General features: G+C 33.1%; 1 protein-coding gene and 2 long non-coding RNA genes across 3 annotated transcripts; all 3 read right to left on the bottom strand.

The window, feature by feature from the left end:
* Positions 1 to 219: 219 nt before the first annotated feature.
* On the bottom strand, positions 220 to 1,425 carry LOC128991544 (uncharacterized). The gene is made up of 2 exons (XR_008490664.1): positions 1,340 to 1,425; positions 220 to 400 (listed from the first exon to the last, which is right to left on the bottom strand). It is a non-coding gene; the product is annotated as an uncharacterized LOC128991544 (long non-coding RNA).
* Positions 1,426 to 3,693: 2,268 nt separating this feature from the next.
* Positions 3,694 to 10,258, bottom strand: LOC128991273 (uncharacterized). Its single transcript, XR_008490623.1, has 2 exons — positions 10,177 to 10,258; positions 3,694 to 3,970 (listed from the first exon to the last, which is right to left on the bottom strand). It is a non-coding gene; the product is annotated as an uncharacterized LOC128991273 (long non-coding RNA).
* Positions 10,259 to 12,568: 2,310 nt separating this feature from the next.
* On the bottom strand, positions 12,569 to 23,814 carry LOC128993014 (lactosylceramide 4-alpha-galactosyltransferase-like). Its single transcript, XM_054416765.1, has 4 exons — positions 23,284 to 23,814; positions 22,332 to 22,666; positions 14,719 to 14,932; positions 12,569 to 13,615 (listed from the first exon to the last, which is right to left on the bottom strand). Exons 1-4 carry the CDS (start codon positions 23,812 to 23,814, stop codon positions 13,358 to 13,360), a joined length of 1,338 nt encoding a protein of 445 aa, XP_054272740.1. The 3' UTR covers positions 12,569 to 13,357.
* Positions 23,815 to 24,178: the final 364 nt, after the last annotated feature.

Here is a 24,178-nt window from a genome sequence, read left to right as displayed (position 1 = left end):
TCAGCGCAACCTACTGTACAAAATGCAGTATATGTTGATCAACATAGCGTGCCCCATTAATTGCTGTCTTTAATGGGTCATGTAGGTTTAAGCTTTCTTTACAATTATACCATTACTTTTATATTTAACATGTGAATTAGATTTATCGCGAGCAAATCATAAATTTGTTTATAACAATAAGAATTTCGAATACTTTTTTAACAATAATGAAAAAGGTAATTTAAGAAAACATTTAATTAACAAAACCTAACAATTTTACAGTTGTTTAAAAATAAATTATAGGTACGTAAATTAGAGGACGTCACCGTCGACGAGGTGGCAGAGGAAGGTCTTCTTCAAACTCTTCCGCTACAACAACAGCTATGAAGGCCCCGATGAATCCCGACACCATCATCAACAGCTGTTCAGAAAACACAAAAATAACATAAATTACAGCAAATTTGTATTCATTTAAACTAATTTAATACAAAATCTGGCTCAAAAGGTTTATACTAACTTTAAATAGGATTCTCGTTGACCACGCGTTTTGCACTATCAACGAATCCATCAAAACCTCATCTGGACCTAAGCTAAACTGATCTGGAATGTATTAGCTTTGACTTTTGATACAACTTCAGTATCCAATAGTCAATACAAAACAATCAATAGTCAATCCCATAACAATTTTAAGAACCCCTAGTCTTAAGAACAGTGGCGGTGGAATTACACTGTATTTATATGCCCCCAAATTGTAAATAAGATCCTAGAATGCTTGGATTTAAACTACATATTCTGTATTTCAATCGTTGAATGGTTAGAGCACAAGACCTTTGCCCTAGAAACCCGGGGTTCAAATCCCGCCAATCGCTTTTCCTTTCATGTATGTTATAATAGCGTGATCCGAATATATCTATCCAGAAAACTCAAAGGATACGAATCTTGAGTGAGAGATTTATCAATATTAGAAAAACATTTCCTCCATAAGCGAGACGGCATCAATCTTTACTGAAAATCGCTAGAGTTTGAATACGGTTTTATTTTAATTTCAAATAATGGTTGTGAGAATTTCTACTTCAAGACCACGAACATATACCTAGATGAGGTGACGTTTTGAAACTTAATTGGAGAATGGATTTAATTTGAATACCTAGATAACATAAACATAGTATACAATTTGAATTTAGTATTATTGATTTTTTTAAATTGTCATATTCTGGAACTGACTATTGATTTATGAACTAAAAATAGTGACATAACCAACAACTAACATCACTAAAATATTAAACCTTAACTAGCAAACTCAGTAATCACAATGTAGGTCTTAGTGACATTAGATTTATGAACTAAGGTTTTTACTTACCACAATTTGAGTCCACAATTCCATTATATTATTTTTTGTTTATTACTTCTAGCTGACCGCTAACTAAGTGAATAAATCAATGTCTCTCAAAGTTGATAAGATTATTTAATAGAATGTAAAGTAAGTATTTATGTTTCATGATAAGTAAGGTTGATTGAATTAACAATTTTGATGGTTATCAAAGTCTTTGGTAGAACCATACATTGAATTAAGAAAGTTGTATAAATGTTTAACATCAGCTACATAAACGCAACCTTTTCAAGATTGTGAATGGCAATTAATTGTACAACTGTTGATTCCCTATATAGATTGCTTTTCTGAACAAGCAATAATTTAACCATTCACCGTGAAACATTTAAAAAAAAGGTTTATTTTACTAAAAAACAGTTTATTTTATACATTTTCAAGTGCTTTCGGTGAAAGATGACGAAAATTGTTGAATATTGATTGGTACTAAAAAATACATGAGTAGCAAGTGTCTACTTTTTTTTATTTCCTTAAACCTAACACATCAAACATAATGAACATTTTATTACATAAATAGGTTAATAGTACAAAATGACTACTTAAACTGTATGCTGAAATAGCCATCCCAATTATACAGAATACCCCATAAGTAAGTAGCCTGAAAACAATAAAGAAAATTGGTTTAAATGGGTCCAAATAAAACCAAAATTAATAATAACTTTTTTAAACAAGTTAGCAAGATATCAGCAATTTTGTCTCTTTGTGTTTTTCCTTTATATTTTTAAAACTACTTAAAATAAGTTTATGAAATTCCGTATCGATTTAAAAGGTTTGGTGGTTTTTCTATGATTTGGCTGTTGTTATGCAACAATTAATGTCAAGAACACTTTTGTTTAGCATGTAATTGTCTATCAAACAATAAATTCCAAAAATAAACGAATAATAAAAAGCTTAAAACCACGAACTTTACTTAGGGGTCTCAAAATAAGGCCGAGCTGTTAGGTTGCGCCTCAATTTGCGCCTAAAAACTCTTGTAGGCTTACTCATTTCCGATACAACCTGTACAGGCTAACCAAGATTAGGTATTTCTGCACTGAAAATGAAGTAAATAATTGAGCTTTTCTGGTAGCTACTGTTGGGTTTTTTACCATTAGTCTATTGTTTATATTGACATACATACGTGATATGTTTTACAGGTCTGCCCTGTCTGTTTGACACTATTTAAAAGTTAGATTGTGAGAAAAAAGTCTTTTTTACAGTATCTTACTGGTAACTTTGTCAGTGACCTAGGTGAATGATTTTTTACCCTGAATCTGAACTTTAACATAGGGATAAAATCTCTAACTCATGGCAGTGAGTCTAAATTCAACAATAATATATTATCATTATTTAGGTTCAAGAATATTTTTTACAACTATTTAAAATGTATTCAAATACAGGAAGATGGTTCAAATATAGTTCTAGTAGTTCAACATTAACCACCCACAATGTTTCATTTTCAATTCCTGCCAACATCGCTAGCAATCAACATACAGTCGACCACGTGTGTATATACATGTTTCACTATATGTGAAGCGTTATGTGATTCGTCATTGGTTCCCGAACCAGCTCCAATTCCAGGTTCAGCGTGATACGAAATTGCGTCAGCCAATATGGAGTACGTGTTACAATCCAAATGTGTTTCCACACATCCCTCCAAGCTGGGCAGGACGTGCCGTTTCCGATGAAAGAACGTTCCCTGCATGATGAAAAACAATCAAAAGTTTTTTTTTTTCTCACCATATGATTTTACTGGTTTGTAACGTTAACGTTTGTATTGCTAGAAACTGATTGGTGTAAAGTTATTCAAAATTAATCTTGGTGTAACATGCTGTTTAAGGTGTGTAGAGTAAATTAAATATTTGTCATATAATTGCTCGGTTTTAAAATTCTGGAGGTAAACTAATATATAATCCTCATACAAATTATCCGGAATGACATAGGTTGGACAGTGACTGTTCAATAACCTAAGACTTTTCGTCTCCATATTAATCTTTTTTTTTTTTGTTGAAATATTTTTTTACTGAACGTGCTTAGAAATGTGATGATGTGAACGGTTATTATAGCTATTCCTGCTGACTACTAACTAAAACCTTACTACTTTTGAAAGTCATATGCAGACAAAGAGTAATAAGTAAGATAATTAATGTGAAAAATGATTTATGTTCATACTTTTGTGTGCATGACGTATAACAAACTTTACAACCCCTTGGATCAATATGATTTTAAAAAACTTTAAAAAAGAGTTTTACGTTCGAATCCAATTGTTTTCTAATGAAAAGCATGTAATTTTACAGAATTACAGATATTTCAATCAAAAGAAACTCGGGAAATGTATACTTATAACAACTGAGTTAAAACTTATAATTCGTTTACAATCATTCGTGTACAAATCATGGCTAAATTTACAAAACCAGATTGGCTTATCTACGTTTTACAATATAATTTAAACACACTGAACATTCGTCATTGGATGATTTTTAATCAGCCTTGATTGTTTCATCATTAACTTTTTCTGCGTTGGCTTTGCGGGATTGCTATGTAGTTGTAGTAGAATTCAATTGCCTTGTGAGAGATCATGATCCCAACGTAGGACGCCGCAGCTACCGCCAGCAGTCCCAGGATCTGGAAAAAGGACACGTTAGAACACTTTTTTGAAAAATAAAGTAATAATAACTGGTGGTGATATATAATTGTAAAACAATCTCGGAAACTGTAACGTTATTACATTTAAATAGAATGAAATATATGAATGAAGAATCTTTTATTGTCAAGCATTTATAACAAAAGTAACAAGTAAACAAACATTGTTTTTATGAAAACATCTGATTGAATTAAATTAAAGAACAGTATTTCAGCATACATAACATTTCCCCCTTCCTTCTTTAAATGCCTGGAGGACTAATATTCATCATGGTAATACATTGGCCTTCTTATATTCCGACTTGATTTTCTCTGGTTTGTAGTACCAGATGAAGGTGAAGTTAGTGTTTGTGAAGTTTGCCGTTGAATAGATTGTTGTGCAGGCTGTATTTGTTGGCGTGTTCTTAAATGGTCGGAATGCTGCCTGTATTCTTTGTCATCAATGTTCACTCTGTATGACAATGGTGCTGTTTTCCTTAGCACTACCCCTTCTCTCCAATTTTCATTTGGATTCCGTTTCACCCAAACCGTATCACCTGCACTAAAGTCTTTACGTTTAGAGTGGATATCATGATAAAACTTTTGGCGTTCTGACGACTGTTTCATCTTTTCCTTCACGTCCGGTCTTAGGGTGTCAATCAAAGTTCTTGGGTTTCTTTTCAGGAAAAGTTCAGCTGGTGTCCGTCCAGTCGATGAATGTGGAGTTGTTCTGTATGAGAATAAAAGTGTATGGAGTCTTTGTTCGTGATCATTTATGTCAGTCATGAGATACTTGTTTTGAAATGTCTGAATGACTCGTTCAACACAACCATTGGAACGACTGTGGTAGGGAGTAGTTCTGATGTGAATCACGTTATTTTTGCGGCAAAAATCTCTAAATTCTTCTGAGACGAACTGATTTCCATTGTCAGTAACAATTTGTTTCACAAGTCCATATCTACAGAAAAGTTCACGAAGTCGTCTTATCACAGTGTTGCTTGTAGCGTTTTTCATTGGAAATATTTCCAACCATCGAGAATATGCGTCTATTACCACTAACCACATGTATCCGTCAAAAGGTCCTTTGAAATCAATATGTAATCTTTCCCAAGCATTTTCCGGTATATTCCATGAATTGAGTGGTGTTTCGACATCATTCTTCCTGAAAGTTTGGCATCTTGTACAAGTTTTCACTAAGTTTTCAATGTCATCGTCTATTTTTGGCCAGTAAACGTACAACTTCGCCAAAGAGCGCATGGCAACTATTCCTGGGTGTGAAACGTGGAGGTAACTAAGAATGTCTCCCCTAAGTGACTTAGGAATTACTATTCTTTCTTGCCACAATAAAATCCCCTCTTCATAAGATAGTTCATGTCTCTTGTCATAGAATATCTTCAAATTGTCTGGAATTGAACTTCGATCGGGCCATCCCCTGACACAATAGGATATAATGTGTTTCAGTTCATCATCTCTGTGAGTGTTATCTTGAAGCGTTCGTTTGGTAAGTGGCAAATCTTCAATTCTCATAGATCTTACTTGGTTTACTTCACCAAGCGTCTGATACGTATCAATGTTTGTTACTCCTTCTAAAGGTAATCTACTCAGACAATCTGCCAGAACATTATCTTTTCCAGCCCTGTAGTTTATATCGTAGTCGTATCCACTGAGTATAATAGCCCATCTTGCAAGTCTGGAAGCGGCATGTTTAGGTATAGGCTGCTTTGCCCCAAAGATTCGTTCGAGTGGTTTATGATCACACAAAAGTGTGAAATGCCTACCATAGAGATATTTGTAGAATTTCTCAACACCAAAGATAATGGCCAGTGCTTCCTTATCTATAGAAGAATAGTTCTGTTCTGCTGAATTTAATGTCCTTGAAGCGGCTGCAATTGGTTTCTGACTGCCATCAGGACAACGATGAAGGAGAACTGTTCCTAATCCAATATTGCAAGCATCTGTTGCAAGGATAAGTGGAAGTTTAGGATCATAATGTACAAGCACCATATTGTTTGAGATGTTGCTCTTAATTTGGTTGAATGCGTTCTCACAGTCACTATTCCAGGCCCAAGTTGAGTTCTTGTGCAAAAGTCTATGTAAAGGAAAACAAAGAGATTGCAAATTTGGAATAAATCTTGATTAGTAATTCACAGATCCAAGAAATGATCTAAGCTCAGAAACGTTCTTTGGTGGGGGTTGTTTCTTGATAGCTTCTACACGATCTTCAACAGGCTGAATACCATGAGCACTAATTTTGTGCCCAAGATAAGTCACACTTTGTTTGAAAAGCTGTAGTTTATCTTCACGCGTGCATAGTCCTGCTCTCCTCAATATATTTAAAACTGTTTTGAGCCTATCAATGTGTTCTGGTCCACTTCTACCGCCCACACATATGTCGTCAAAATACCATGCACAATCATCAGTACCAACTAATAATTGGTCCATCAGCTTTTGAAAAATCTTAGGTGCAGTCTTAATACCAAAAGGTAATCTATTGAAGGTAAAATATCCTTTATGTGTCGCTACCACTAGATATTTTTTTGATTCTTCGTCCACTGGAATCTGTAGATACGCATCCTTCAAATCAATAACTGAAAAGAATTTTGAACCATTCAACTTAAGTACTGTTTCTTCAAACGTAGGGATGCAGTATTCGTCATCGATTAAATGAGGGTTGATTGATACCTTGAAATCCGCACATAATCGTACCTCACCATTAGACTTCGGTACAACAACTAAAGGAGAAGCACAAAGGATTGGAGTAGTAGCTGGATCCACAGGTTCTAAGACCCCTGAGGACACTAAACGATCTAGTTCCTTGCTAGTTGCACTGTGTAATGCGAACGGAACAGGTCTCGGTTTGTGTATTGGCAATTGTACATCATTAGCTACTCTAACCTTAGCTTTGAAATTTTTCACTGTTCCTAGGTTATTGGTAATTATGTCTTTGAACTCTTTATATATCTTACGCTTCTCCCCCTCTTTGTATATAATGTCCGTGTTAATATGATTGACGCTATAAGAATTTTGCTTACATACATGTTCACAGTTAGGATCTAGATTAAATGCTACAATCCAATCTTTACCAAGCAAAGGTGTACCTGAAACACTGTCAGTGACAGCAACACTTAATTGCAAAGTAGTTGATCCTAACGAAACAGCGACCTTAGTCTCGCCGAGCATAGGTATTCTAAATGACGGATAAGCACCCAGCTCCTCCGTAGGAGTCAGTGCCGGTTCACCAATTTGTTTCCACGTAGATTTACTAATTATAGTTCTTGCAGCAGCAGTGTCATATTCCATCGTTATTGGAACCCTATTTATTGTTAAATTTACAACGTAACAAAATTTCTCTACATTATTTATTTGACTTATGTTTTTTTACCAAACCGGGAGCCTCAGCTAGTTCATCAGATATGTCAGGACATCCGTTATTATTTTGACGGGAAAAGTCTACATTGCCACTATAATCACTCATACCAGCAAACTTATCAATTTGTTTGACATAACGTCTTGAAAGATTTTTCTCAATGACGACATTATTGGATTTCAGACAAAACTCGTTCAAAATGCCCCATTTTCCCACACGCTCTACATTGAATATTCATTGCCTTGCAATACTCACCTGTTTTATGTTTTGCTAAACCACACCTCAAACACTGTGACTCAGGATTCAAGCTGATTCTAGTACTGTCCCCTTTGTATAAAGGTTTAGTAGTTCGTGTAGCCCCTACCTTATTTACCTGTGCGTCACATGAAAATGTCCCAAGTGTTTCTATTTGTTGTTGTTGAGAATGTGCCATTTCCATGAGGTAGGCGTCTTTAACAATGTCGACAAGTCTTGCTTTTTCCTCAGGATGTTTTCTGATGAGCTCTTCCTGCATTTTAGGATCATTTAAGCCCAATAAGAACTGGTCTCGCAGTCTTTCGTCAAGTGTATCTCTAAACTCACATTCCGTCGCACCAGCTCTCAAATTGTTTACAAATATGCGTATAGATTGATCTTTGTTCTTCACGATTTTTCCAAATTTTAGTCTTTCGGCCAAATAGGATGTTTTTGGTTTATAGAAATTTGAAATAAACTCAACAATTTCCTCGTAATCTACTGTTAAAATAGGTGTTGGATAAAAGTTATCAACCACAATTCTATAATGTTCAGCACCAATCCATTTCAGAAGTAAAATTCTCTTAGCTTCTTGATTGTGTTGTAAGCCACAAACAATTATTTCCAACTCAAACCTTTGGTAGTAGTACTTCCATGTTTCTTTGGTAGCATCAAACTTCTCGAACTTGAAATGAGTTAAGCTATGTGTAGTAGGTTGTTCCACTGTTAATGTAGATGATGTGTCGTCATTGTCATATTCCTCATGTCCGTGCAGCGCCATTATGTAACGTTATTACATTTAAATAGAATGAAATATATGAATGAAGAGTCTTTTATTGTCAAGCATTTATAACAAAAGTAACAAGTAAACAAACATTGTTTTTATGAAAACATCTGATTGAATTAAATTAAAGAACAGTATTTCAGCATACATAACAGAAACAATCTACTTATTTTTCCACAGCCAGGAGACCACTACATCTAAAATATTCTTTTACTGACTCCAAAAACTTAGCTATTACCTCTTTTGATTTGATATGAATAATACGCACGTTGTATAATATACACGTAATATATCTTTATATTATAAAGAAGTTCACCCATTGATTAAACGTCTGTATAGCCAATGAGTAGTCTAAAGTTGACGAAAGGTTACATAGCCAGTAATATTAACTAGCCTACATATTAACAAGTACTAGTGTCATTTGCATAAAAATATTTTACGTATTACCTTTTGTTTATACAAATGTATTTTGCTTCGAAGTACCTTTTGAAGTACTAGAAATGTCATTCCCATGCAAAGTTTTGGCCAGTTTGAGAAATAAATGAACACAGTTAAATTGAGCTACTAGCAGATTTTGCGGATGTAAATTACTAAATTTTTAAATTCTAAAACTTTTCGACCAAGCAAAAATGATAGGATATTTTGTGTTATATCTTTGACTATTAATACAACAACTGTATCCAATAGTCAATGGTTATGTCTATCAAACTATAAAAATTAAGAGAGAAAACACAATTTTTAAAGTAGCCTCTGTCCAGAAATTGGCTTATAGCATTGACAAAATATTTATTTCTTGGATGTCTAGGTTACTTTACAGCATTACTGATGTCAAATATTTATTAGAAAGCATTGCTGTAGGTTCTTTATGAACAACTATAATGTAGTTAAAAGTTACTTCATTTTCTTTCACTATCTAAAAACTAATCATCATCATAACTTTCTCTGAAATAAATTCTTGTGTTAGCTAGCTTGAATAAATAAATATTCATAATAAATATTCAATGAGCAATCAAAAATGTGTTTACTTATGTTTTATTCATTAATTATTTGACTGTTAGTAAAATTATTTGTTTATAAATGAGCGACGAAAAAGATAATAAAAATTTATTTTATGCTTTTAAAATTTGACTAACATTTTCAGTAATTGTTTTATGGGGTTCGCTTAAAATCAACCTTTTGAAATGTTAGGAATGCTGTTCAGATCGAAAACTTTCTCCATAAAGCTTTTACAGCAGTTTACGTTTATCTCTATGAACGAATAACTCTATGTTGATACTGTACTTGAATTGAACATATAGATTAAATTTGTATGTGAAGTTTCCATTTTCTAAACAAGAATTCAGCCATGAAATGTAATAACTTAAATTTAAATCAGTAAATATTGTCCATTTTGAAAATAAAAAATATATATTTCCTCTCATGCTTTTAAACGTATCTCACGTTTTTTGTCCTAGGATGCTAGGTACGAGCCAAGGATTGTTTTTCTCATTACTTCAGGCTAGACCTAGGGGTTGTGGCATCATCACCTAGATAAAAATCCATTGGTGATTTTGCAGGATTTAAACCCGAGATCTCAGGGACAGAAGTCCCACGCTCTAACCAGTTCACCCCCCAAAGTAAGGGTAAAGTTTAAAGTAGAAGTATCCCCTAGATCAATGACAGCTTATTTCCATACGTGAAAACTTCTTATGTATTTCATCTACGTGGTGACTGCTTAAACCTAGTCTGTAAAAATATTTTAGTCATTTGAATTCCTTTTAAAAGAACCTTCTTAAAAATATATAAAATTATAAAAAACCTTTTGGATCTACCTACACTACTTACAATGTTTCTCCAAATCATGGCAGCCATGTTGTCTATCGCCCACACGGATTATCAGTGCTATTCGTAGTGTGTTATCATAGAATAGCCACTGATAAAAAATCATTTATCAACATAAATTCATGATAATGCTGACTCAAAATTCCTCAAAACTACTGTGCTTGCTGTGTACGCAGCTTGAAATATTATCGTAGCAGAATATTTGTTTAAGAACAAGAATAATATGATTGCTCATTGAAGGATTTTTTTACCTTATACATTAAAATAACTGTTAGAGTATGTAAAAAGATATTGAAATTTAATAATATTGCAAGCCATGGTTCCTTTAAAAGAAAGCATTTTTAACTTAGCTTAAACTCAATAGAATATTAAATAACATACTGTTCAACTTGTATTGACAAATCTTAAGTTTTTAAAAACTGTTTGTATTTATTCAATACTGTTTTTTCTACATTATTGAATTTTCCTTTAAAGCTGTTTTAACATGAACAGATTATGACTAAGTCCGGAAAATTTACTTCTGATGTACAACGATTAACATTTCACAAGTTGATAGTATATCTTATGTAAAAAGATCAACCTTCAGAAAAAAATTTATTTTGTGAGAAAAAACCTTTTGTGAGTTCACGTTGCTGCCGAACAAAACCTTAATCCTTCGTAACAAGAAAGACTCTGCAATCTTTTTCGATCTCTAAAGACATGTAATCCAATCTAAACTTAAAACCCGTCATGAATGAAAGTTATAATTTAGTAAAATCAGCACTTTTACTTTGTACGTTCACATTCGTTGCACTTTCTTTGATTCACAAAGAGATCAAGGATTAATTTTACATAGATTGTAAAAACTAATTTTTAAACCTTTGATTGGGAATAATATTTTTGCAATACATTGTTTTATTTACTTTACCGCAACGTTGAGTATATTATGACTGATTTAGAACGTAAAAGACACTCTTTGTTGGTGATAAAAGTCGTGTTACAGTGAAGATTGCTTACAAAATAATAGTTTATTGTTATAAATGTCATTACTGTAGTTAATCCATAGCAAGGATATTAGAACAGATAATAAATAACGTCAAATAACGAATGTCCATACTGATTTCGAGTTCCATACAGCTGGTATTTAAGTTTTTTTTTTACTGTTCCATTTAAATTATAATTAAAAATCTGTTTTTTTTTCGGGCCAGTGACGTCATTTGTTTATTTTAGCGAATTTTCCTATAGGGAAGTAGCTATTTATGATGCATGCCATTTCTGTTCTAATATTCGTTGGCATAGGTAATTTTTGCGTAATTGACAAATGTAAACCGTTAACATTGAATTAGTACTAAATTTTGAGTACTAACAATACCTTACACAATTGAAAAGTAGCTTAAAATCCATGCTTACTTAAAACTATGAGAAGTAGAATAAATTTAAATCGTAATAGAATATACTCGTATTTATTTTATGATACAAGTTTTTTTCACAACTGTACTACTGTATGCACTTGCAAATATTGAAATTAAATCTATACCATGTATGGATTTTAATATTTTGATTATCACAATATAGAGCTGTTATTATATTAAGGTCGTAAATTGAATAGAACTGTGCACCTTGAAATTAATATTTTATTTTATTGAAGTTACAAGTTTCATTTTTTTATTTTTTACAGGTTTTAAAGATATAAATCCATGCATATGTTTCATAATATTGTACATATTTTGTATAATTTTTTTTATAACAACTCAAGAATCTACCGAAAACGTGCACAAAAATATGCTACCATTATTCCTGAAAGTAAACAGTTGTTTATGTTACATTCAATTGCAAGCTTTGACGTACAAGGGTGAACGAATCTTTGTTTATTCTTGATACCGAAATGTCTGCCTGCTGTACTTCAAACCCACTCCATATTATGCTGTTTTTCCAATCTCTATTTCAGTGTGTACATTGACTATATAGCACAAATTTTATTTGTTAAATAATCCATTTACATTTAACATTTCATAGCTGTTTATTTTAACGTTAGACATTGTATCCTTGAAATTTAATATTTCATATTTTCTTTTTTTCATTATTAGCATATATATAAAAGGGTATAATGTATACCTATTGTATATTTAGTTATTTACTCTACAAGTAATAATTGGGACCAAAAATTATGTAAAGATATGTAAATATGTAAAAATATATAAAAATATGTTAGCCTCTTATTTTTATAAAAAAGTTGAACAAAATGTCATTTCATTGTACTGTAAATATAAATAAATTGTCCCAAGAATGTAATTCAGGAATTGATAAAGTACATTATCTTTTAAAGGAGATACTAGTATCACTCTGAAATGCAGCAACTTGAAAAGATATTTATGTCACACATCAAGCCATGCAATATAAAAAGGAACTAAACTATCTTTGACTTGGCCAAGATAGTTGATATACTGGGACAATCGGAAAACATCCGACCAAAGAAGGTTGTTTGTGGTGAACATTCATCTTGAAAACTTTTAAACCAAACGGACAGGATTTTTGTTTCACTAGCAAGAATCCATCCGACATCTTTCTACAGTACGAACGATATGTGAACAGGAATCAAAGTTTAATTCAGTTACTTTCTAAATTTATGTGTTTAAAGTGATTTTTAGTGTGAGTGCTTGCTTTTCAAAAGAAACAATAGAGTTTTGTTATTTGTATTTTTGTATTTTCTGGTTTCATCAACAATTTTTCATAATCATGCTCGTTAAAATTATTTTTTGCTGTTGGTTATGTTGCAAGCACGTGTTTGCAACAAATGTATAACATTGGGTCTTGGATTGTCTAGTAATTCTTCACATAGCTTGTCCTTTGAGTACTGGAGACAAATCTTGTCAGTCACCAATTTTTTAGATGTGTGGGTCATGCCTAACAGGTTGTTTAGAGCACCCTTTACGCTCTGGTCCCTTCTTTCGAAGAACACCCTCCACTAGTATTCATATGATTTCAAAGGCATTGTATTTGGTTTTTATGTTGTTGCTATTATCAATAAGGAAATTCTTCATATTAATCAATTCAACTTTCTAAATAACCGAGTATTCTTTCCTTTTTCCACTTGTATCCTTTCCAACAACCTAGACGCATTTCAACCTTCCACGTCTACAACCTTTTCAGCCTTGTATCGTCTTGCCCATCATTCCCTGTTCCGCTGATCCTCTTCTACGTCCCTTCAGAACGTAGGTCCGCAGTTCCAGTATGTCTTAGGACAGTATTTATCAGCCAGTATGCCATAAGCTTGTCCAGATCCTACTCGTACAACTCCCTTACTGCTCATCTTGTTCCAGATGTGTACTACGTAGGTTTCGTTCAACCTGTTCAAAGTCCTCTTGGCCATCGACTCCTCGAAGAAGGCTTTCCACTCTGTATAGTAGAGCGGATAGAACACTGGGATAGGGTATGCTGTGAACTCACTGCATTGGGCGTTCCCCTGGAAAAATTAGAATATTTTTAATTGGTGAAATATTTGAGAATTGATTAATTTAGATATATTTGGTACATTAGAAATGGAGCTAATATACTTTACTCTATAATGAAAAAAGGAAGAGTCCCTATCTAAAAATTCATCTAAAATCTAATTTAACCTTTTACAATATTATCTCTAAAGTCTTACTTCACCGGACATGCAGTATGCAGTACAATAATATTGTGGACATGCAATTTTTTTTAGTTTTTTTGCTGGACACAAGCTATAAATTTCATATTTTAAAATCGGTAGCCAACATGTTAAACATAATGTACATACATATTACATATTGTATAAACATTGTAATTGCAATAGAAACATCCCATGATAGATGTTTGAAGTATTTAGAGATTATAACATATACATCATGAAAAAGTGTTGATTAGCATGTAGTAATTAAACATTGTATATATCTTAGGGGAATTATTTAAGTATAAGTAATGTGGATGATTCATTTATAGCTGAATTGACTCATTGAATAGATCTACCAGCATATTCTGATTCATTGGTGGATGATATTGATAACGGCAAGATAATATTCATCATGGAAATTCCAAGTAGCTTTGGTAGTTATATATCAACTTGTTGTTTGGATGTTTAAATTGTAGTTTCTTTACGAGGAATATTAAACATACTGCGATTATTATGAGTTATAGTCATAATTTCAAAATTATGAACTTTTAAGGGCTAAGCAGGAACTTTACAGTCCCCACTGAGTTTAATCAAATACCTTTTATACCTATATCACGTCATATCCCCTATTAATTAACTACCAACTGTAGTTAAATCATAGGAATTAATTGGCCACCAAACTAGTTTAATTATAACAAAGATTTCTCAGAGTGGCAATTGGCAAATAATTGTTTGTATCAGCTGAAGAAATACAACGGCAAGTTTAATATGTGCTAAACAGAAAACCCAAAATTAATATATTTTAACAAAGCGTAAACATCCTTTATATTAGGTTGGATACCAATGGCTTCACCAACCACAAATTTTTAACTTCAGCATTTTCAATCAGTGTTTACCATTTAAAAACCTCAACTCATCAGCCAGGTTCCGCCTACCTTGTCTATATTGCAGAGTCTCATGAGAGTGTTTGTGATGAGGATAGGTCCGTTGGTGGACCACTCCCTGGGGTCAAAGTTGAACCGAAGGTCATCCAGACATTCAGTCAGGATCTGGTGACCAAACCCGGCGGGGTCAAAGTTGAGGACCCCTGACGCAATAGTCCTTTCGTCCTGCCATCCAGCGTAGTTGGATCCTAGACCGTCCAATGGCCTGCAATGGGGACAGAAATTGTAATTAATATAATTAAATTATGTGTACTGTAAGACCAAGGAAAGATAAAGTACCTCCACTTCTATCTCTTGAGTATTTTGTTTAGCGTATGTTGATTTTAGATTCTGAACTACTTACATCATCTGTAGCGATCAGGATTAGGCTTACCTATTTTCTATGGAGAAATAACATGTTAGGTCTTAAATTATTGACATTTTATGAATCAGTTGGTAATCTGTGGTTCAAGAGGATTTTTGTTAAAAACTGGTCAAATAAATATTTTGATTCGAATAAAATAAGATAACTATTTCATCAGATAAAACCAAATGGCTCAGCACACTACAGAGGAGCAAATGATCTAAACAAATCTTTTTTAAAGAGCCCTATTATCTTCTTATGATACTTCAAACTAGGTCCTCGAATGAAGAATCTATCTGAAAAACGTTAATGGAAAATACATGATATAAATGTAATATGCGAAACTATTTTCCCTAATAATATTATTTATAAAAGTAAAATGTGTCTTCAAATCTATTGGTGGAACATGAACATACAGGCTCCAATATACGCACTACGCAGAAATGTGACAGGAAATTAAGTTTCTCTATCAACATTGGATTCACCCAGAGTTGAGTCCTTGTATCCGTATATCAATACTTCTCTTACCTACTACTACTCTTACCTAATTTTAAAACATTTCAAAGAAACGCCTGCCAAACATTTTTATACCTCATAGGATTGTTCTAGGATGCATGTTGTAACAATCGAGTTTGATAATAGTGCAACCAATGTAAATTTAATAAATTGCATAAAAGAAAATAATACTGTTTGTTATTTCACTGAGTAGATTACTCGATAACTAGTGTTAGCGTGGAAATATTATGTAAAAAATTATAATTCACTGATTTGTATTTACAGTATTTTCAGTATAATATGTTTCAGTATATACTTTATGGGTTCGTGTAATGTAGTCGGTTGTAGAGAGAACTATTTTTTAAATTACACAATACCTTTCCTTTTCAGGACTGTATTGTTTAAGATTTCAAAATATTTCCAAATTGTGTGGTCAGTAATCCAATTTGGCCCCAGAATACTAAGAACATTTTCATGTTTGTTAACACTGTTAAAAAGTTCATTTTTTGTTTCAGAAGTATTATTATTGATTTGCATTTTATTTCTTGTTATATCTCCATTTTTGTCTAACAGTGGACTGCTAGTTACGAGGGACTCATTCCTTGAATCTATCAGACTAATATTTAGTAATTTGTTTTCTTTTTGTTGAGAGTTGTTAGTTGAAACTGGCTCACCATCAGTCTTAGGCCTAAACTTGTAGGAGTGTTTACTTTACCAATTTAGCCAGCAGGGGCCGGCTGGGGGAGGACTACTACTTCAATCAGCACCGGTGAAGGAGGAGGAGGTAATGAACAGAATACTTTGTCAAACAGCCAACATGCAGCACACCATACTGCCAAACCACCAAGCATACAAACGATAGAAAGACTCATATTACTCAAATCAAATCAATTTGGTGTCAAAGTTGGATGATTCGTCTCTATGGATACATATTTCATTTTTATTAGCGAATTTCCCATATAGGGAATAAGCTATTACCGTAGGTCTCATGGTAAGACCTAGACCCGGGACCGATTTACTTTTTCGTTTTGAGGTCCCCACAGGCCAAAAACAACATCCGTTCAAATTCATATATATATATATATATATATATATTTATATGTGTGTCCGTTAGCGCGATAACTTGAGCAAATATGATCCGATTTTGATGAAATTTGGTACAAACGTGTAAACTTACGTTTATTCGAACGAGTTCGCGAACCAGCATAATCGGACCATGGGAACAGGGGTTTATGGGGGGTTTTATGGGGTAAAAATGGGTTTTTCCCATTTTTAACCCCAAAAATAAAGATTTTTGCAATTTCTTTCTCAACCATTTTGTAGAGCTTAAAAAAAGGAACAATTTAGTATATTGAAGCGCTGTTTTATGCCTAACGGTCACAGGGAAAATTTAAAAAAAGTGTAATTTAAAATTCCCATGTTATTCTTATGGAGAAAATGAAAACTGTTGTAGTTTACTTGTTTATGGATATATGTTGATAAAATTTGGCAAATTTATTTATTTCATTCTATACTATTGACATATGGTCAAAAAACACTTTTTACCTTCCCCGTAGCAGCAAACCTAAGCACTGGTTAGGTTAAATCTAATGTTATTTAAATTGGGAATTAATATGACTTATTTATGGAAATATTTTAGTAAAAATGTAATCAGACAAGTTGAAATTCGCTTAGTCTGCAGGTTTGCTGCGGCGGGGGTATTTATAGTTTGTGATGGTTCAAGTCTTTAATTAAACTAGTGCACTTGTTGCTCAAATTCGAGCAATTGTCAAGTACCGGTATTATACAGAAGTTATTATTATAACTACAGTAATAACAGTCATAATTAATTTTCTATGAGTTTAAAAGTCCCAACTTATAGCTTATGTAACTAATTAAAATACGCTATTTAATAGTGCTTTGAAAATAAACGCTTCTTGTCAAAATATTTTAGCATTTTTTAGACTCGGCCTTATTTTTTTAGTGTTTTTTAATTTTTAATTTAATTTGTGTAATTTTGTAATACACAAAATAAATTGTGTAATTTAATTTTAATTGTTTTTTAATTACACAAACATTCTTTCTTTTTACAATTCTAAAACAATTAAAAAGCTTGCAAAAAAATAGCCGCACTTGCTTCAATTAAATTTTTTGTTTGCACAGAAATGTGTGGGAGCCATGACTGATCATGCAGAAATGCAACTTTGGTTAAAGGAGAGGAAAATTAAGAACTTTTCATGGAAGGTTAGAAAATCAGAAACTGTCAACATCAATCTATTTTATAATTTTTAAAATCTGAATATATTTTGGACTTCAAATTAAGAACCGCAATTACTTTGTTCCAAAATATTATCTTAAGAAAATATTATAGTATACACTTACAGCTTTATACTATTTTTTTATCCTTCAACTAGTGTTCTACGACACAGGATTAGGGTTTCTAATCTTATATTTATTTTAGGGACTTTCTTACCTATGAATGGCGTAAGGTTCCGGATCTCTAAATGTTGTACAAACTTGTTTTTTTTCGTTTTTTTTCGTGGTGAGTAATTTTGACAATAACCCCTCAACTAACATTTTTCTAGGAATTTATACACAACAACGACTATTTCTATTACTGACCTTACCATACTGATCACTTGTTAGAATACGCTGCAATAAGTTTTGCAATGTATCATCTAAAGTGCACACTACACGCTACAGAAGCTGGATACTTGGTCGTATATCGCAACCCAATACCACTTCTACTATAGCCCCTGTGTTGTGGTAAGTGGTCAAACGATAACTGTAGCGAAAGCCGCTATTGCTTTGTTGAGCACTGTTTAGCCGACTTCAAACAACTGTTAGAATGTGCGTTTGATGAAATACGTATGAATGTTTTGATGAGCAAGTAAATAGACGAATAACCTAGCTTGGAATATTATTATTTTATGTCTCAGCTTGACATCCTAAGACACCAGGTTCTAGCACGGAACTGTTTTACGCATTAATTCAGACTAGTTATAGAAGGTATCGGTTTACCTCATAGATAAAAACTATTGTATAAAAAAGTATTTTATATCTAAAAAAAACACACAACTACCAGAAAACATGGAATTTTTTAAGTTTTTAATTTTTTTCTATTGATTTTATTATTTTTAACTACTTTTTAAGGATTTTAACTACTTGAGCACCACTGTGTTTATTTAAATATGTACGACTGCTACTTATAATCATTCACCCGGGTTGTAGAAGGCTGACAAAAATGATCTAAGATGATTATTTCATCGAAAATGTGTGTGAACCTTCAACTTAAAATGTTTTTCTCTTCATGAAATATGTATGCTTACATCAAATTGTCGTGTGTTTCTTGTAGAGGAAAATCTAAATTAAAATTTAGTTCAAAAAAACTAAATTCCAGATTTTTGAACATTTTTTGTACCCGAACTCCCTTAAAAAAGTGTGATCGAATGATTTACGTTATCTTACTTTAGGTCTTGGGTTTTCTTAGATAATTAAACTCTAAATAAAAATATTTGTTACAAAAGTAAATTTTGCTAAACAGTTTATTTTAAAGTAATGTCATTATATTGTGTATGCACGATCATAAAATGTGTCTGATTTCTTAGCTGTGATACCTGCTCTAAATATATAACTTATGTTATGTTACATTAAAAACTGAAATGATATTTCACACAAAATCACGATAAGATTTACTACCCTATATGAAAATTTTGAAAACGTTGCAGTGTTGTAGACAACTTTTTGTTTAACTCAATAAACAAATGTTAAAATGTTACCCAAATTTACCACATATATGAAGTTAAATCTAAAATAATATAGCAAACTATTTAAAATTGCAAACCTTGAAGTTTAAACGTTAACTTTTAATATTTCATTAGCCCTACGATTTAAAGTTGAAAAAGTTGTTAAACAATTTCCTATTTTTTACTAAGTAGACTCTTAAGCACCTTTGCTCAGGGGGATAATTCACTTATCTTAAACGTTAAGCTGGTCAGAATCGTGTGAATTCTCATTGTTATTCCACTTCAGGAGCCGGCGCTTGTTAAGGGATTAAGCTCAAGGATTAAGTTCTGAGAAAAACACCCGAAGCTTAGCCTATGCTCTGCGAAAGAACATTTTGCAGCTAAACTTACATGCGAAGCTTTTAGTGAATGTTTGTGTTAAAGATTAGATTTAAAATGGTGATGTACGTGGGGAATTTTCAGTTGTCGAATTGTTTTATGGTAAAACTATTTTTACAACTGAGTACTTTTTTAACTTGTATATGTTGGTTGGTAGGATTAGAAATTTACTTATAAAATTATTACAAATTATAAATATTTTAAGTAATAGCATTTATTATGGAAAACTAAAGCAAATACTACCATTGAGTTATATGTTTTACTATTTACTATCTCTCCAAATAAAATATACTCTTTATTTAATAAAACCTCAATAAACTTACTTACGTAAATTAATTTGGTTTTTTGCCAACCAACCACAATTGCACGTGTCGTCCAATGTGTGTTACTTTTAAGCGTGTCAATTTTTATTTATTTACTTCAATATGTTTACAGGGAAATGTTAATTTACATAATTAGTTGGAGGGAACTTGATAAATATTATAAAGTTTAAAAATGATTTTTCAGTGATGTCAACAATACCTCGGTTTACTCTTTTTTTTCTTTTTTATCAAAAACAAATTAATTTTGTATTTTTATGCAGGGTGTTTCAGAATTCGTGTCGGATATTTTAGGGTATTATTCCTGGGTAAGAAACATATCCAGGTATCATATTTAAATTGTCCGGAAGTCCTTAGTTATTAACACAGTTGTTGTTTTCTAAAAAGTTATAAGAGATACGAAATTGAAACTTTGTACACACATTTATGACAACTAGACAAAGCTAAAACAAAATTATGACAGTTTTTAAAATTCGTAAAACAAAATGGCGGTCTTTACAAATTTTATTTCTTAAATAACTTAAAAACCGTTTATTTTACAACGATTTTACAAGTAAAACTTTTTTAAAGCAATTTAATTACAAATCGATCGACTAGTATTGTTGTCTAGTTGTCATAAATGTTTATGCAAAGTTCCAATTTCGTATCTATTACCACTTTTCAGAAAACAATTAATAAGTAAAAAAACACAAAATGTTGGCTGTGTGAGCAACTAAGGAATTCCGGACAATTTAAATATGATATTTGGATATGTTTCTTACCCAGGAATAATACTCCCGACACGAATTCTGAAACACCCTGTATGTATTAACTGTGTCAGTACGTGCTACGATGACTGAGCTGGGTCTAGTTTATCCCCAACAAGCAAAATACTCAATATTTCTTACTCCAACATGTAAAAAAACTACAAAAACAACGACGTTTTTACATCTTGTGACTTGGCAGTAAGTCTTCTTCCCTACAGTAAAAAGTAATAGTATTAGTTTTTCTGGGTTTAATAGCACGACCTAGAATCTCACTATGTTGTCACCCACTTTCCTGTTTGGGTGTTTAAGATAGACTTAGAGTTGTAAACACTGAAGTAATCATAGGTTAGTTGAGGTGATAAAGATACGAATGAGGATTGCGTTCTCTCTTTATTAAACTGTCAGAGCTAGGTGCACAACATCGTTGGCATAGTTGATAACTTAGTTTTTAGCGCATCATTGTTATCAAAAGAGTATTAGTGTGCCAAGGGAAGAAGCTTGCAAATAATGTAAAAGGTGTCAATGAAGACAATCTAAGTTGGCTAATTTGAATCCGTATTTTATAATTTTTTTACAAATATTATTAAATATGTTTTCAAATACTGTTGTCCTGATTCAACCGTTTGATGCGTTCCACCAATGAATATCATGGGCTTGTGTAACTAGCATATATAATCATAAAAAATATATGTCATGCCTTGTATCAGTATGATTTCCATCCCCAATTCCATTTTACAGACAACGCTAAAACCACTGAACAAGCTGCAATTTTGCACAGAGATAAATCATAATTGTAGCCAACACATATTCAAGTCCATTCCTTTAACATTTTCTTCCTTTGGATGTCCAAAGCTGGTGGAGCTATTGGAATCTTTGTTGATTAGGCTCCATAAGAACAATAAACTCACAACTGGTTAATTATTTGACCCTATTGATCACAAACTGACTGCAGTGAACTTTATAAAACTGAAATTTGCATTAGCTTAGTTTTGTTTTTGTAGCAAAAGGTGGGGTTTAAAGGTATGTTTTATTTGTAATTTTTTCTTTGACACATCAAGTACTACTAACAAAGTGCATATTTTTAGCAAATGTATTAGTAAAGTAGGAGTATAGAACAGATTGAGATTATATGTGTATAATTGTTACCAAAATTAGCTGTTTCTTCATCCGGGGTCTTTAATTCACTCTTTAACTTTATCCATGTTTTGGGTTTTTATCCATATGACTTTGGAAAGGACATGTGGGCCCAGTCGTTGAGAACTATCAAAATATTACCAATATTTCTCAGGATCAACCCTGCGATCTTTTGACTGTAAGGCAAACACCTTGCAACCGCTCAGCTACCCAGTACATTAAAACACTTTGTTTTCTTCTGCAACATCATCCCGTTGCAAATCACATGTAAAGCAACTATACTCTGTTCACAAAATTAAGGCGGTTTTAGGTTAAGAAATCTATCCCCTTCAACAACTGAGGATTGCCATAACGTCAGTCATCTGCAAAATTTAAGGAAAAAGTGGTGGGGGAACTTCCCCTCAAACCGCCTACATTTTGTGAAAGGATTATAGTCATGCATAAATAATAAATATCTCCTTACCTAATACTAACTACGTCAATGTCCATGTAGGTTCCCCCGTACTTCCACAGAGTAAGGAGACGAACCACGTCACTGACGTGTTCTATAGGATGTCTGCTCTCCTCAAATCTCCCGCCAAAGTACAACTCCTCGACGTTCGTGCGCAAGAAGAACTCCTCCATGTCGAGATAGACCATGTGAACGTTAGGGTAGGACATGAGCTCCTGGACGAACCTGGGTGACTTTTGGTAAAAGTCGTCGTCTAGAGGACATGTGTGCAGGATGTAGATGGGTCTGGAGGGGTTGAGCTTGGCTGTAGACTCGACTGAGCAGATCTGGCGAGCGTTCATCACTACCTGAACAATTAAGTAGGAAAAGAGAATTGTAGAATAACTATGATTAATTAATACACTTTAGACGTGAGTTACAGTGGTTTTGATGAGGTGGATGAGCTAAACTAAAGTTCAAAATTATTCCTACTACATAACATTCTTATGGCTTTTTGTGATGAAAGATCTCCAATACGAAAATAGTTTTCTTCAAATGTTGTATTTTTTCAGCCTACTAATGTGGGTTGGTTCAAAGCCCCAAGGGTACAAGGGCATAATCACTTGGCGATTAGGCAGGTCCCAATCTCTTTCAAGAACAGAAGTCCCACACTTTGAATCTAGATCAATCGAGGTCAATTTTAAATTATGCTATTTAGAAGTCTTTAGTATCATTTACCCTGTATCTGCAATGAATTTTTATAGAAATTTTGGGTAAGTATTTGAGTAGCTGAAATTTACAAAATGGGTACCTAGGACTCTGATCATTGGGCTTTTATGACTATCCATGTGACATTGGTTCCAATAAAATGAAGATAAATCTTATCTTCTAGGAATTCTTGTTTGTATAACTGACACAAGATCAAGCACGTTATTAACATTGAAATTCATTTATCAACAGCATTATCTCTTACAACAAAACTCACCCCGGAATACGAAGCGTACTTCTTCATCTGCTCGGTTGTCCCGCACCGAGTCTCGATGAAGAAGACATTCAGCGAGCTCGGTTTGATGTCTTCCAGCTTTGTCAACCTAGGATGTCTTGGAGGTCGTTGTTCATAGTTCAGATGCACATCGTACTCCTCACCGTTGGACCTAGTGATCCTTACAGGTCCAGAGGAACGATTCTCCAGGAGTTCCCGTACGGAGATTTCCACCCGTGATCCTCCGGAGTCTATGGTCTGTAGGATGTCCAGGTCAGACGTGATGGTCACGTTGTACGGGCTCCTCTCGTCCATCAAGATGCTGACGTGACCTCCTGACCTGGTGGGTTTCCGTCGGATAGGGGAGCTGTGGTGGAAGTGGTGGAAGAGTATGATGACTAACGTGAGAGCTACTACCACCAATATGACGCAGACTCTGGTTGGCTTGAGTCGTGGTGTGTTTTTATGAGTTGGCTCCTCTACTTGAAGAGTTGTTCGTTCTGTAAATGGTATCCTGGGTACTTCTGCATCCATTTTTATGGTAACCCTGAAAAGTTTGAATTGAGTAGTGGGTGTAATAAAATGATTGATTAAAATTATATTTTTTATAGAACGGTAAATTTTACTTTCAATATAAACTTTGTCAAAGTGTGTATGAATTTCATATATGTTTTAGGAATTTTGTGGATCTCGGGTCTAGCTTTGCTAGAGTTAAAAGTCGATTAATTATACGGGTTTGTTGTTGTTTCCAAACAAACAGAAATTGTCAAATCTGGTACAGACTCTAACTTGTGAATGAACAGTTTGATCAAGGCCCCACTAGAAAAACTTACTTTTAATGCTAAGTTTAATCTTTGACTATTGATATAGCTTTAGTATTCAAAAAACAATGATTTTA

This window comes from Macrosteles quadrilineatus, unplaced genomic scaffold, assembly GCF_028750875.1.
Source record: "Macrosteles quadrilineatus isolate MER2022 unplaced genomic scaffold, UCM_ALF_1.0 Scaffold_4__1_contigs__length_99947679, whole genome shotgun sequence".
In the NCBI taxonomy this organism is placed as follows: domain Eukaryota; kingdom Metazoa; phylum Arthropoda; class Insecta; order Hemiptera; family Cicadellidae; genus Macrosteles; species Macrosteles quadrilineatus.
The sequence above is the reverse complement of the archived record's forward strand: the minus strand, read 5'-3'. Positions and strand labels throughout refer to the sequence as shown.